A 15,111-nucleotide genomic window follows, 5' to 3' on the forward strand; every position below is an offset into this window, starting at 1 on the left:
ATTTAGCTGGCGGAACTTCTGACAAAACCACATGACTACATGATCGCTTGGGGGTCGCAGTCTCCTCACGACTTCGTCAGCCTCTGGACATCGCACAATGTTGATGGCTCGCACTGGCATCATGTTCGGGCCGTGCAGATGAGAAGGCAACCTTGGTTGTGAATAATCTCGAAGCCCTACGAAGCCATGATGCAAGGGACCACAAGCGTGGCCTAGCAGGTGCTGGCCCCTGACTACGCATTTTTGATGAGACCAAGTGGGCTCAGTATACATCTAGTCATATCTAGATCGCTCAACAAGGCCCATCACCCACCCACTGCCGGCTCCGAACTCCGAAGACACCAGCCACGAGATACCTGCAAGCGGCCACGCGGATTACTCCCTAGCACGTGGCGGGTCCCTCATCGCAGAGTTCGGACGAACACGAGGAATTGCTTCTGCCTGGAAAAAGCATCCGACGGTCGAGCTCGAGCGTCGCGCTATGACTCGACGTGTTCCACCTGGAGAGCAAGGCGTCATGCTCGACCGCAGGAGATTCAGGATCGACGCATCTTGAGGGGGAGGGAGGGGAACAAACAACAATCCCCCCGCGCGTTTGAATTTCATTGAAAAACATGCTGTTGTACACACTGGTATCAAAGTAACCGTCCAAGCTCCAAATGGGAAAGAAAAAAAACACCGCCCTGGTGAGCCCGGCCAGGATTCCGTCGTAGATCATCCGTAGAAACACTCGTCGCTCGTGTCTTTAATGCGTCAGCTCCGGGAACCGAAGGGCATACAGCTCTCTCGGCCTGCCATTGGCATCGCAGCTCGTGAACCTCCAGCGGCCAGAGTACCAAGACCCTGCAATGTTGACTAGTCCCCATTTGATGGGTGCGGGAATGGGCGGCCAGTGCGCCCACATGCCACCCTCGGCGCCGCGGTCGAGGTTCATGAGGAAGAAGGGCACGACATCGGTCGTGCCAGCCTTGGTGACTGTGTTCTTACCCCAGCTCTTGAAGGCCGCGCTGGCGGCGGCTGCCTCGGGCGTACCCTCGCGTGGCGCCTTGGGGTGGTTGGCGAGGGCGGCAATTGTATCAATCTCGGAGTGGAAGTGGTCTTCAAAGGCGGTTTGGAAGGTGGACATGATGCGGCGGAGCTCGGCGGCGGAGAAGTGCGATGGCTCTTGGAGGGTCGAGAGGTAGGCTTTGAATTCAGCAAGGCCTTTGAGGAACGCCTCTGCACATCGTGGTTAGCCATTGTCGGCCGACAATCAGGGAGGGACGATTTGGCACCGCGCATACCATGTTCCTTGTATGTCTTGTCGAAGACGGTCTTGTCGCCCAGAAGTTCCTCGACCTTGGTAAAGAGCACCTCCTCCTCGTCGTCGTGGTGCGACTTGACGAACTTGTACCACGTCAAAGCATAGCCGATAAAGTCCTCCTTGTCGTCTTCTTGCACATGTGGTGCTTGATGATAAATGGAATTGTAGCCTCGTAGGATTGAATTGTGCAGCAGAGCCATGTGGGTTGCACCGGTCGTGAAGAGATCGGTCTGGGAGACGTGCAATCACGCGTCAGCTCTGCGATTCTGCCTCGGTGCAATGGACCGGATCGAGCGGAGGGGCAACAATTGGCACGGCATACCTTTTTCGTCTCAAACTGCGGCGTAATGATCAGGGCCATGGGCCCATCTGCCCACGGCTTGCTGGTCGTTACTGGTGTGTAGGGCATCATGAAAGGGGATCTGGCCAGCAGCAGGCTGGAGATGGTGCCCGTGATGATGAGAGTGAGAATCCCGCCGAACATCATTGTCGCGGTTTCGACGCTCCTGTCGGCAAGAAGTGGAGGACGATGCAGAGGAGCCAACAGCCGACGGTGGCCTTTCAGCTGTGCGTGGACTGGATAGGACAGGACAAGCCAGGGCCTAGAAGTCGGAATCGTACGACTGGGCTTGAGCTATCGTTCTTGGGAGGGTTGCAGCTTGGGGCAGCTCCAGGCCGGGGGCCGCTTGGCCTGCGCCGGTTGGCCTTGCCAGTTGCTAAGTCGGCGCCATTCATTGGCCCATTGGGGCTTGAGCGGGGTTCGCGGGGCGTTTCAGGGAGCAGGCCCATCCCCCACGTGGCGACGTTATATGTCCATGGGCTGATGAGTAGGTGTGTCTATGCCGTTATCGGAATGGTGCGTCTTGTGGACATATCACACTAACCGGGGCCTGAGCGATCGCCTCCTGCCATCGTTGGCTCTGGAAGCCTTGGCCATACTTCTTCCATCACTGCACCCACGTCCTGAACCATACGAGCAACTCTGGCATGCCCTCCATCACCCACTTTAATGCCTTATTAAATGATATTATCCGCTGCGTTTCCCCTCCCCATCGATCGATCCTGGCTTAGATCAGGTACAATCGGCTCGGCCCGAGTTATTGGATTTCTGTTGCAACCACGTTGGTTGGCCAGCTTCACTCCTCTGATGGCAACGACTCACGATTCTCAATTGCTTACAAACCATGATCGACCTGTTCCTTGAACAATCCGAACGAGCCACAACTAGCAACAGACGCGTTGCTTTTTCCACGCGGCGAACGTCCACGTGGCTGTCCGTGCCACGAGACTGGCGCGTTTAGTGTCAACCGAGGGCTCAGCTCGTCAACAAAAGCAAAAGAAAACGCTGGTGAATAAGAAATTGCAGTGTTTTGCTTTTTTTATCCCCTCCTAGTCTAATCGTCTATACCTCATAATTCAGCTCTCTCGCGTGTGCAGGCGGGTCAAAGCTGTCATTGACCACCGCTCCTTCATCGTTTCGATCCTCGACATGTGATTAGATCCCAGCCAGCTTTCGATTCGCTTATCGATCGATCAGCGGTCACCCCTTCAGGCCACGCATGGAGCCCGGTAGAGCATCAACCACGCGGCTCCCCCGGTGGCGTGCAACGAGCCCTTGCTTGGGCTGAGGTTGGCAATCTTCCTCTGACATTGACGCTGGGCGTCTTTGAAGCCTAGGAGCGGTTCAACCTCCTGCATTATCAGTCTAATAGCTGCAATACCCTTACCGCTCACACCTTGGCCCACGGCTTCTTGTTGATACGCAGCCGCATCAACAAAATCAGACTTGTGGCCACCAACGACACTGATCCGGCATAGAACATGGCAGGGCGGTACGCCTTCAAGCCCTCATCTGCGCCGCCATACGCGTCGAGCAGGTACCCTGCAATGGGAGAGCCCTGAGAACGCACGATTAGCATTCAATTGTACTGGCCCCGTTCGTCAAGGACTTACGAAAAGATAGCCTCCGACCCACCCCGTGACGATCATGCCCATGGCAGTCGACACACGGGCCGAACCGAAGATGTTGCCAATGCACGTTGGCATTGACGCAAAAAACCCGCCGTTTGTCAGACCATTCATAACGGCAAATGCGGCCAACGGAGCAAGCGTCGTCGAGGCTGGCCAGAGCGCAATCATGGTCAGGGAGTTGATGGCGAGGAAGGCGAATAGCGTATTCAAGGGACCAAGAATGTCACACAAGTGACCGCTGATAATTCGACCAATTGCTGACGAAAAGTTATAGCCGGCCAGCAAAGCTGCTCCGGTGCTCGTGCTCAATCCCATCGAGCGTGCATACAACGGGATAAAGAAAGGCGGGACGAGGAGCGGGAAGACACCAATCGCGCCAGCAACGAAAATGATGTTAAAGCTGCCCTGTCGGAAAAGCTTCCTGCTTCGATTCAGCTTCCCGTGGCTCGTCCACATCTATCCTAATGCTCAACTCACCAGTCAATGAAGCCAGAGGTCTGAATGGGAATGCGCTCCTTGATCATGTAGGCCGCCGGGAATCCCGTCGAGAAGCATACAATGCCAATGATTCGGAACGCCCACTCAACACCATATCGTTCAATCATGGCGTTGGTTGCGATGCTCAGCACGGCTGCCCCGAAGCCGCCGCCAGCGTACACGATTCCGTTGGCCAGCCCTCGCTTCCTCGAGAAGTATTGCGCAGGCGTCACAGTCACGGCCATGAAACAAAAGCTCATGCCCAGTCCAAGCAGGGCACCGGGCAGGAAGAACAAGCCCACGGTGCTATGCGTCACGAAGCTGGCGCCGATCTGCGACATGCCGACAAAGAAGATACCCATGAGAGCCAGCTTGCGGGTTCCAAGCGAGCGAACAACGCGCGCATTGATGATGGCCAGGGATGCCATCAGAGCTGGTGACAAAGCGCCGCAGAAGGAGAGCACCGAGGCGGACCCGACGCCACGCTCGACAAGGGCGCCTTGCATGACACCCCAGCTGTAGTTGACGCCGGAGAACCACCAGCCAACAATGGCACATGCCGATATGACGACCCAGCCGTACCCGCCATCCGGTACCGTGCTGTCGGCGATGCGAGAGGCTTCAAGCACGGGGTCGAGATCGGAGTCGGAGGGGTCGACTTCATGGTGCGCCGAACGAGCCTGGCGCAGGGTTGTACCGCCGGCACGATCTGCCGGGCCTTTGGGGAGCTGTTCCAGCTGGTAAGCTGTGGTCGTGGAGGTCTGCGTCGCCATGGCTATCTTGTTTTTGCCAGTTAATTTTGTGGCCACCTCTCCTGGGTGAGGGGGGCCTGGAGGAGGTGATATATGTTTTTTCACCAGGTCACATCGTGCCATCCCCCGAGCGTGCTTCGGATATTCACGGGCAACTACACAAACATGATCCTTTGTGAAGCAATTTTTGCCTGGCAATATGGATCCTATTAGTCAAAAAGGCGTGAAAATCGTTTGCCTGGGTTTAGCTTCAACCCGAGCCCTCTTCCGTGTGGGTCCCCGATTCCGGAGTCATGGAATTCTTCAGAGCTCCGCTGCGCTCGTACCAGGCCGGAGGGATTCCGGCCACGAACTGCGGCGTGGATTCCGGCCACTGCCTGTGGGGCGCGTCCAAATCCAGACTTCTACCAGCGAAGTCGCGTCTCGGTCGACATCGGGCCCGCGATTGGAAGCTCGGTCACCGAAGCAGCGAATCGATTGGTGACATGGCCGGTGATGCGAAAATCACATCATTCTTTGGTCTTGAATGGTGGTCGTTTGTCACAGCGCCAAAGTGAAGGTTAGCATTTGCGTCTTGACTCACTCGCGCTTCGTTCTGCGATGGCCTTCGCCGATGCTTGAAGCCGGTGCTAGAACTCGTCCGTTTACCGTTTCTCGACACGCTGAAACTCGCCTGGGTCGGATGATTTGGCGCTGGCGCAATTGTTCCTTGCTGACAGCCATTACCTAATGAAGAGGAAGGGATTTCGAGCCTAAAGATGCGCTGGCTTATGCCTGATGCTACGAGGGAAGTTGCAAAGCCTCATGCCGCGGTCGCCTCGTGATGACGGCGTTCGTTTTCAGATATCCTCGGCAATACCTCATACATTCGTACTCAGACCCATACGTGCTTCGTATCATTATCACACAGGAAACATTGTCTTGCGGCGAGAACTAAGATGGCTTGCTTTCGCTCTTCACAACGAAGAAGACGAGTCTTCGAAACTCGGGAGAAACGTGTTTGGTGACCATCCCTGCGTGGCAGCAATCGTTCGAAGTTAGCACCATGCCCAACCTTGTTAACAAGCAGGTCTACGGAATGGGACCCCAACTGCGCTTGGGCTTCTTACCATCGGACAGTGCACCGTCAACATCATTTTCGGTCTTGGCCCTGAAGCTCAACAATGAAGACGGCGGGATTCTTCTCACAGCATCTGATGCAGACTCTTCTGTCGCATGAATGAGTTTCCCCCTATTAAAGCATCACTGAAAAAAAGCGCACAACGTGTGTATACATGTATACATGAGAGGGTTTGTCGTTGATATTCTCTCCGGAAATGCGGAGCATGGCTGTGTGCGTTCCCAAGGATGTGAGTCAAGCCACTCTAACCCCGGATGCCCTGTTCTACACCGCCGCCCACGCACGGCATATTCTGCCCGACATGTCAGCTGCAATGAAAGCGAACGAAAGCGAGCCCGACGGGATTCAAATGAACCGCTCTTGGGTGGGCAGTTTGGTCTCTGCTGTGGATCTTACGCACTGCTCAAGGTTTGCCAATCGCCCTGCTTTAGCTCAAAGTTCTGGCTCACATTCTATGCACCTTGTTCGCCTCCATCTCTGAGTGTGGTATACCCTCGAAATACATCAACCAACCGAGATGTCCCTCGAAAATGAGCGGCGCTTGCATTTTTGCTTTGAAGAGCACCGTCATCTCTATAGATCCCCGCGATAACGACTCATGTTTTCGCGCCGAAGCTGGGGAGGTGCTTTATGACGATTAAACTACGATCAAGGAGGCCAAATAAGAGACAGACAAAGAACCCGAATGAAGGACAATATGGAGTATACGTTGTACTAAGCAATTGTACGAGGTTCATCCTGTCGACCTAGCTCGTTATGATGATCCCCACCTGCGGCCCACGACCAGACCCAACCTGTGTATGAAGCTCTCGGGTCAAGCACGAGATGGGCCAAAAGCTTTCACCTACGAATAGGAAAATAGCTGAATGTGATACGATTCCTAGGTATTACATTGGCAAGCACTATCAAGTAGGCAATTATCATTCGCAGTATGCCTTGAACGGACCCTAAAAGGTCACGTCAGTGAAGACCAGTCAAAGCTTGTCAGGAGGCACCTGCGAAGCCACAGAGTAGGGAGCTGGCTAGGTGCTGGGAGCTACGTGAGGGCGTATATAAGGGCTGCGAAGGGCCAAAATCCAGATGGACTTCTACTCTTGACCTAAGAATTGACTGCGATTGTCACCTGCGGAAGACTTCTTTGCTCTGCTCACCCACGCGCATAGGTTTTAGTAACCGAGTGAAATAGAGTCAGAAGAGTATGGTTTCGACGTCTCTCTCACGCACCCCTCATCTCTCTACATCCACTTGAATGGTGTAATCCTCTTCCATCTTGTCAAGAATACTTACAGTCACTCCCCACTCCTCAGCCGTAAATGAGGTTGCCCGCTCCAATGACAGTGGTGCATCATCAAGCCAATCCGACTCGCATCGCTCCCCTTTCAGTCCGGGATTGGCATCCAGCACACGGACCGGACCCTTGCCTGTCTCGACGTCCGTCGCCACCATGTAGAGCAGCACACCTTGCGAATACGCACCATGGTTGTTTCCCAAGTTGGAGCGCACCTCCACTACGAACACCGTCGTGCTATTGTGTCGCACGACGACAGCCTTGGTGTGTGCGCCGCCGCCCATGATCTCCACCGGCGACAGTGTGTGCGTCGTAGACCCAGTGCCGATGATGCAGTCGACCTCCGAGTCCAAGAGCCAGCCGAGCTTCCACTTGTGCCACGCGAAAAAGTCGGGGCTGTGGCCGCCGGTGTTGGCCATGAGGTCCCAATTGCCGACGTACTTTTGCGTGCATCCGACCGGCAGCGGGTAGAGGTCAGGCAGGCACATGGCGTGGCCGGTCTCGTGGTTGAGCAGTCTGGGGCCCCAGAGCTTGAGGTCTTCATGGCCCAAGGTCACGCCCTTTCGAGCGACATAGTGGCCTCGCGTGGTGTGGACCGGAATGGAGGATGTCGTGGTGAACGTAATGGCGCTCGCCTTGCGCGTGGGCACGATGTCTGGCCATTTGGTCAGTTGCACAGCCAGAACGACAGAGAGGAGTACGCAAAGGACGCACAAAGGACATCGACCAAGGGCCCGTTGGTAGACGTGACATGAGGAACGGTGACGTTTGTGAAGGCGAGCCACGCATCCAGCGCGTGGTCCATGTACTTCTGGTGAGTCTCCGCGGTGAGGTTACGCTCGAAGCTATATGACGTTGACGGCCTTGGCATGCGGTAGTACCGAGAGCCGTCAAAATCAATCTGCAGGTTGAGACTTCCGAAAGAGGAATTCCTGAACCACTCTACCGTTGCCGGGATCTCGTTTCTGTCTAGCGGCGGGGGAATGCCTCTGTCGATTGCGTCGGGGAAGTCGACAAAGATCATCTTGGCCCGCATGGTGCCGAAGCTCGGCGCGCAGTCAAACTTGACCCCATGGCCTTCGCTGTAGTGAGCAGCCGGCACGGCGGGTAGCTTGCAGGCCGAGCTGTCGGGTTGTCTGCCATTAGGAATGGCGCTGGCGGCAGACAGCGCGAACGGGAAGAACGCCAGCTGCCTCGGGGATCTGAAGGACGAAGCAATAAACATTGCATTGCTCGATCATTGTCGATGGCCGAGAGCATTACTCGGCCGCTACAGCCGTCCATGATCCCAGATCGAAGGTCTGCCAAATGCAGCATGCAGGCCGGCGTTGAGTTCGCTGCAGCAGCATGTCGGCGCCGACGTGGGGCCTCATCTTGGGATTGCATCCCCCTCGGCGTGAAGCTTCATGCACTTGCTGTGCCACCCAAGTGAGGGTCACCACATCTCAACACTGACTCCACTACATCGCCACACTGTAGGCTCAGCATGACATTCTTCTCTCGTCTGTGCAAGCTATGGATACGCATGAAATGCATCATCTTATGTTCTAGCGCTGTCAGACTAGGTCGCACTACGGCTTCACTGCAGTCAATGTATTGACAGCCCTGCGATGAAAGGGGCTACCACGTTAGTCATTTGTATGAATTGGCAGGATGAGATTACCGAGTCCACAGCAACCTCGTCCACAGCATGCCCAGGATCACGCTCAATGACCGACAAAACACAGATCTGACTAAGAAAGTAAATCGAAGATGGCAAGGGCGCACGGCGATGTCTGACTCGGGAGGCTACGAGAGGTGAAAATATTGCTGAGAACTGTCCAGGGTCTCAGAAGGCCAGGCCATGGAGCGGAGAAGAAAGACTGAGCAGGGTGTCAACCGATATGAATACGAAGGTTCCGGGTCGGGAGCCCCCGAATGAGGACTCCACGGCGACTTCCATAGTGTCGTCTCCTCTCCCTCCGTGACATGCCTTGGCTGCATCGGGCCCAGAAGGAATCGAGAGGTCCATTATCGAATCCATCCGGTACCGGTTTGCCCGGCACCATCGAACGTTGCGGGCCCCGCAAACAATCACGATGAGCAGCACAGGGCTGTCATCAAGCCTGGTCTCTGGTATTCTTCCTCTGTGGTGCGTTTCAGAAGAGACAGGGGAATGCCAAGAAAGAATGGGGGTTGCCCGCTTCGTAGCGAGCCGGGCCCCTGTAGTAACATCGGAAGACACAGCCTCGATTCTAGGCTAGCCCTCCCCAAGACTGAAGCGTCCATGTGGCGAGTGGTGGGGCTTGGCATTAATGTGCGACCCTCGTCACAGCCGTTGGTGAGATTCGACCTCACCTAACCTGCTCTCTCAGCCAGTAGTCGGGGGGGCGTGCAATCGACGTTGGTCGCCAGGGTGCCCGTGTTCCCAGGCTCCCATGCATCCGATGCCGACGATGCGACAGCGATGAGCAGATTGGCCGGCCGAGAGATCGGAGAAGAAAATTTCTCCCATCGTCTGACGTTTGCTGGGCATGACATCGAGGATGTATCAATCTAGATGAGATGTGGTGCTTTGACAGCGACACACGGGGCAGGGCAGGGGTGGGATCTGAGGAAGAGGTGAGGAGGGAGATGCTCTGAATTGAACCCCGGAAGACAGCAGCACATTACAGCGCACTTTTAGGTTTGAGAGGCCAACCTCAGCTCAGTAAGCGTGGCTGAAAAATAAGGATAACCCTCGCTGTAAGCTTAAGGTACGCTCCCGAAAGGCCAATAAGCTTATTCAATGCCCAGCACTCGCCTAGAGTTTGAATTCTGGCCTGCTACAATCTTCCGATTTTCCCCTCCCCCGGAACCCGACCAGGTGGTTAATAAAGCAGAAGAATGCAAGAAGGGGTTCGTTGTATTTCTTCTGTCTGTTCTTCGACAACAGACCTCGCAGTTTGATAGTAATTACCGATGATACCGCCCCCCCTTCCCCCTTTACCATGTCGGTCTGCTTTCCCACCGGTCTTTCGGCAGAGCTTTCGCCCGGATGCCAGGCCCCCTCGCCAGGAACGACAAGCTGGCTGAGATAACAGCCAAAGGCGGCACCAACAGTCTGGACTCTCCTTCCAACCTTGTCCTGTTGGCGTTCACCTGGTGAAGGTGCCTGGGGGGGGGGGGGGGGGGGGGGTTCCCGCGTCGAGCCGCCGGGTCACAGAATCTGCAGCTCGAAGCAGCACCAGACTGGCATCGGCAAACCAAACGTGGGTCTTGGCGTGTTTCGACAGGCAGCTTAGCGGCACATCTCCAATCATTTGGCCAACGTACCTGCAGTGGCGCCCATCTAGCGTCCTCGGCCCTGTCTTCATTCTTCCCAGGTTCTTGTTTTGGGTTGAGAAGGCCTCTTCCCTTGCTCATTTCCTTCCAGAGAGATCCGGCCGCCAGGTGTTGTTGTAATGCTGGACTGAGGCCACCCAGCTCAACCAGGACTGAAAGCTTGAGCACAGCTGACCCAGCACCAACAAGCACAGCTTTGCCACCCAATTTCCATCAAACCGCGACCAGGTGGGCTGTTCCAGGCGGGCGTCATGCGAACGGGAGAGCACAGGTCAAGCTCGCAACCAAGATCAGAGTCTGGTCCGATCGAGCAACGTGCCAAGCAGGGATCCCAGGAGAGACGGTTACTCCATCGACCTTCCATCCTGTCATCTTGTCTGTCACTCTGTCATGCTGTGGTTCATTCCCAGGCCCTTCGCATTGGTGGGCTCTCTCTGATCTGACTGCACAGACCCGGCAGGCCCTTCCACTTTCCCACAACCTCCTTTCGGATGGGACCGAACCAAATCTCGACTGAACGCGGCAGTGGGGCCGAGCCCAGCTCCACCCCCTGCTCGATCGCTCCGGACGCAACAGGCGAAGACATTGTGTGCCCCGTAGACGAGGCCGGGGGTCCTGGGTCGGAGCTGAGAAGCTTGACCGTATGCTTGACCGTATGCTTGACCTGATGCTTAGCTTGTTGCCCCAATATGATGCTCGATGCTTGATGCTTGATACTGCTTTTCCTGGCTGCATGTAGTGGGCCTGCCGTAAACCGACGCAGCCGTTCCTAGCCTGGCCTCCCCCTACCTCTCTCCCTCTGCATGGGTGTTTGTTCGTGTTGGAGAAGCAGCTCGCCAGGGAGTCGATGAAGTGGGGTGGCGGCCGTGATCACTTCGCGCTGGGCCCCCCCTTTGGTCTGCTTTTGGGTAGACAGTCGGACTAGTTGCATAAGAAGAAGCCCTGGAACGTTTATGGCATCATTCTTGTCTCACTCTCCATCTCATCACACTCATTCGCTTGACTTTCACTCTTTCGCTACTATCCAACTCACATTCATTCTTTAGCCCAGGTGGTTATTCATTCGCTCTACTTGTCCAACACTTCAAGTCCAATTCTTTCCAATCACCAACCACACTCACTCAACCAACAAAAAAAACCCAAACCCAACCGACAACATGAAGTTCTCCGCTGTCCTCGCTGCCCTCGGCGCCGCCGTCGCCATCGCGTCCCCCGCCGTCAACAACGTCACCCCCAACACCGTCGGTGCTCTCGAGCGCCGCGCCGCCTTCCCCATCCCCGCCTCCAAGGGCTCCGTCACCTACAAGAAGGTCCAGACCATCAAGGGTGTCTTCGACGGTGGCCTCAAGACCTACGGCCGTGGCGTCAAGTGCACCGGCCAGAAGGAGGGCGGTGACGCCGATGCCGTCTTCATCCTCGAGAACGGCGCCACCCTGAAGAACGCCATCATCGGCGCCGACCAGATCGAGGGTGTCCACTGCAAGGGCGCCTGCACCATCGAGAACGTTTGGTGGAAGGATGTCTGCGAGGGTAAGTCTCCAGTGCTGCGCCACAATCCCACAACGCCACACCCCCACCCCCAAACGCCACACTGTCCCAACACCACACTGCCGCAACACCACACGTACAGACTCACGATACTAACAATTCTCTCAAAATTTAGACGCGCTGAGTATTAAGGGGGATGGTAACGCTATTGTGCGCGGTGGAGGAGCCCAGTCTGCTTCTGACAAGGTTATCCAGCACAACGGTCTCGGAACCGTGACCATTGACGGCTTCACCGTCGTCGACTTCGGCAAGCTGTACCGCGCGTGCGGTAACTGCAAGAAGATGGGCCGCCGCAACGTCGTCATCAAGAACGTCAAGGCCTACAACGGCAAGCTCCTCGCCGGCATCAACAGCAACAAGGGTGACGTCGCCACCATCACCAACACGTGCTCCACCAGCGTCAAGAAGGTCTGCACCGAGTTCAACGGCACCACCCCCGGCAAGGAGCCCAAGGAGATCCGCTCCGGCCCTTCTGCCTCTTGCAAGTACACCACCGTCAAGGCTTGCTAAGCGGCTTGTCGCTGTCTTCCACTTCGTCGTGTCGTGCTTCCGGCACTCGGGCGTAGCTTTCGTCAAGCTGAACACAATACATATCTAGGTGGAGAGTGAGAGATTCTTCTGGTGACCCAAGCCTTCGCTGTGCAAGGGCTGTTTAATTCAATTCTCCATATACTACTCATAAACAAGTGGAACACATCCTGGGATCCTCGGTGCAATGCAATGATGTCTGTTGTTGAAATGATATGTCTTCTACTATGTTGAGCCCAGTCATAGGAAGAAGCCTGAGTTGGATACCATCAAACATTGACCTGCTGAAAAGCCTATGATGATTTGATACTTCATTCTCCTTTCATGCGGACTGATATGTGGTCCTGAAGAAGGAAATTCACTGATTGCTGTGTTGATGGTGCTTGCAAATGAGTTACACAAAGAATTCCAACCCTTACACGAACATGGACGACAAGGTTCATTCATGCGAACGCGATATCTTTCTGCCACTTGTTCAAGCGTATTTCTGGCTCCATCCTCTGTACTCAGCAGCGAGGACTCTAAATCTATTGGACGTCCATACATCATGGAACAAATGTGAAGGTATTTGCATGCTAGGCAGCAGCATCGTTCCCTAACGACAAGCACACATTCAAACACATCTTCTGCCAGCCTCGTCGCAAAGCATACAACCCAGCCGAGCCACCTGTGATGTTGTGAAACATTCTTCGCATGATCGCTAATGGTAACAGTTGTGATCATCGCTGCTTTCCGAGCGTTGCAACATTCACGTCACCTATGAAAGTAACTCCGACTCACTCTGCCCCCGTCAATGCTGGAAGGGGTATAGAAATGTGGCATCACAATCAATTTGTCTGTTCATGTTCCCTGGTAGCAGGAATCGTGGCTGCCAAATAGAGTCGGTTCCATTTTGACTACCTATCTATCGATTTTGAGCCGTGTGCTACCAGGTCTATGAGACCCAGGCTGTTGGCTTGACTGGGTCGCTGTCTGCTGGTTGATTTCTGCGCCTTCCTTAACTTCGCCTGTTACAAAAGCTTACAGTTCCTTCCCCTCTTCTTCTCCTTCTCTTCTTCCCCTTCTCTTCTTCAGGAACACACGCCCAGGCATTTTATGAGAGTCGCAATTCCTGCATTCTGCGAAGACCTCAGATCCCTCCGTTCACTGTGTTTCTCACTAGATCCGGCGTGGTCCAGTCTATTGTTCTTCTTCATTCCGGTAGTTTAGTCTGAGATGCGAGTCATCGGTACTGTTATCGAAATTTCTGATCCTGATAGGTATCACCTCCGTCAGGTCGTGGTTCTTTTTCATCGGTTCGCCGATTGAAAATTTATCGGGATCAGATCTGACGATTCGGTCGGTCCGTTAAACAGATTGATTAGTGGAAAGTGGTGTTGGAACCTCGCAAACATTCGCCATGTCTCAATCATCGACTGGCGCCCCCCCCAGGCCAACTCAGTCAAGGTCAGCTACACTCACGCCTCAAAGGACTGCGCCTTCATCGACAACGACCCGAGCAAGCCCATCATCATCAACGGCATTTCAGAGCTCGAGGGCCAGGACTTGTGCTCTGCACGGTTTATCGTCAGGAGATCGTCAAACTTTGACTCCTTCATTGGAATTCAGCTCGGTTTCCACTTGAGCACAGATCTCAACGAGCAAAGCGGCTTTGGCATTTGTCAACATGGTAAGCTCCATCCGTCCACTAAGCTGTCAAGAACCATCGTTTAACCTTCTCTCAGCTCTGCAGTTGACATGAACAAAAGGAGCGGTGCCGTTGTGCCGACCAATAGGCACGTCATCGTTATCAAGTTCCTTCGCGGTCACTTCACCTATACTGTCCAGCCTTCGATGTCTGAGGACCTAGCTCGCTTCCCAGGCTCGACAGCTTCAAAGCTCTGCCAGGTATCCGTTCAGTTCACAGACAACGCCCAGGCCACGATCCATGGTACGGCGTGCCTTTCACCGACGTTTCGAACACCACGGTCGAGGGTTGGATCGATCGGCACAAGTCGTTTATCAAAGGCATGACCTTGCCAGAACTCCTGCACTAGACCAGGTTTTCCTTTACCGTCGCTACTGCCGTCAACGATGTCCAGGCCATGATGAACATTGACAAGCTGCCACCGCCGTTCGAATACCCCTATGGCACCGACCACGAGTGGAACCAAGAACGCTACGAAGAACAAGCCCGCGATCTCAAAGGAGAAAAAGCGTACATCTCAAGCCGGTTGTAAGTCCAATTTCTCACATCTCCATATCCTCAATAAAAGCACGGCATCTTACTGACATGATACCAATAGTTTCAAAGACGACAACAGTCACCTCACGGCGATGACACAGTCTGTCGTCCAAGACGTTATCTGGCTCGCCCAAGCCGCCGAGGAGATCAGTCGAACTCCTGGCCCGGTCTATTTTGTCCCCTTCAACCTATCTGTTGAACCCGCCGATGAGGTCAAGTTTTACATCATCGTACCGCTTACTCAAGAATTCCGGGATGCATATGCCTCTGCCTGGCGCCGCCTCGCCAGGAACCTTAAGCTTCAAGTTTTCCTCTTCAGGCATACGGACGACAAAGATCCCGCTACCTGGTAATACCGCCCTTCTTGCTCATTGTGATCACTGCTGACAAGCTCAGGGACTGCGAAATCATTGTAGCACCGCAGAGAATTAACATTCTGAAAGATCATCCGACGGCCTTGCACGAGGTGGTCCTCAAGACGCGCCGACCCGGCAGCAGTGAGAAGCGTGGCGACGACTATAACATCAACACATTTGCTGGCCGCTTGCAAGCCGATGTTGCTTTGAAGGAAGGAGCTGAGAACTAGAACATCGCGGC

At 54.7% G+C, this 15,111-nt stretch overlaps 5 protein-coding genes across 5 annotated transcripts; 2 read left to right on the forward strand and 3 right to left on the reverse strand.

The window, feature by feature from the left end:
* Positions 1-745: 745 nt before the first annotated feature.
* Positions 746-1,790, reverse strand: VDAG_06152 (hemerythrin HHE cation binding domain-containing protein; the record flags this gene model as incomplete). The annotated part of the gene is made up of 3 exons (XM_009659166.1): positions 746-1,218; positions 1,284-1,533; positions 1,626-1,790. The coding sequence occupies 3 exons, from the start codon at positions 1,788-1,790 to the stop codon at positions 746-748; spliced, it is 888 nt and encodes a 295-aa protein (XP_009657461.1).
* Positions 1,791-3,033: 1,243 nt separating this feature from the next.
* Positions 3,034-4,524, reverse strand: VDAG_06153 (uncharacterized protein; the record flags this gene model as incomplete). The annotated part of the gene is made up of 3 exons (XM_009659167.1): positions 3,034-3,201; positions 3,257-3,695; positions 3,752-4,524. The coding sequence occupies 3 exons, from the start codon at positions 4,522-4,524 to the stop codon at positions 3,034-3,036; spliced, it is 1,380 nt and encodes a 459-aa protein (XP_009657462.1).
* A 2,073-nt stretch (positions 4,525-6,597) lies between these two features.
* VDAG_06154 (uncharacterized protein) lies at positions 6,598-8,136 on the reverse strand (the record flags this gene model as incomplete). Its single annotated transcript, XM_009659168.1, has 3 exons — positions 6,598-6,618; positions 6,911-7,566; positions 7,626-8,136. The coding sequence occupies 3 exons, from the start codon at positions 8,134-8,136 to the stop codon at positions 6,598-6,600; spliced, it is 1,188 nt and encodes a 395-aa protein (XP_009657463.1).
* Positions 8,137-11,371: 3,235 nt separating this feature from the next.
* VDAG_06155 (pectate lyase) lies at positions 11,372-12,272 on the forward strand (the record flags this gene model as incomplete). Its single annotated transcript, XM_009659169.1, has 2 exons — positions 11,372-11,744; positions 11,878-12,272. The coding sequence occupies 2 exons, from the start codon at positions 11,372-11,374 to the stop codon at positions 12,270-12,272; spliced, it is 768 nt and encodes a 255-aa protein (XP_009657464.1).
* Positions 12,273-13,505: 1,233 nt separating this feature from the next.
* Positions 13,506-15,100, forward strand: VDAG_06156 (uncharacterized protein; the record flags this gene model as incomplete). Its single annotated transcript, XM_009659170.1, has 6 exons — positions 13,506-13,585; positions 13,646-13,959; positions 14,023-14,264; positions 14,327-14,505; positions 14,576-14,863; positions 14,911-15,100. 6 exons carry the CDS (start codon positions 13,506-13,508, stop codon positions 15,098-15,100), a joined length of 1,293 nt encoding a protein of 430 aa, XP_009657465.1.
* Positions 15,101-15,111: the final 11 nt, after the last annotated feature.

The sequence above is a fragment of the Verticillium dahliae genome, genomic scaffold, assembly GCF_000150675.1.
Source record: "Verticillium dahliae VdLs.17 supercont1.13 genomic scaffold, whole genome shotgun sequence".
Classification (NCBI taxonomy): Eukaryota; Fungi; Ascomycota; class Sordariomycetes; order Glomerellales; family Plectosphaerellaceae; genus Verticillium; species Verticillium dahliae.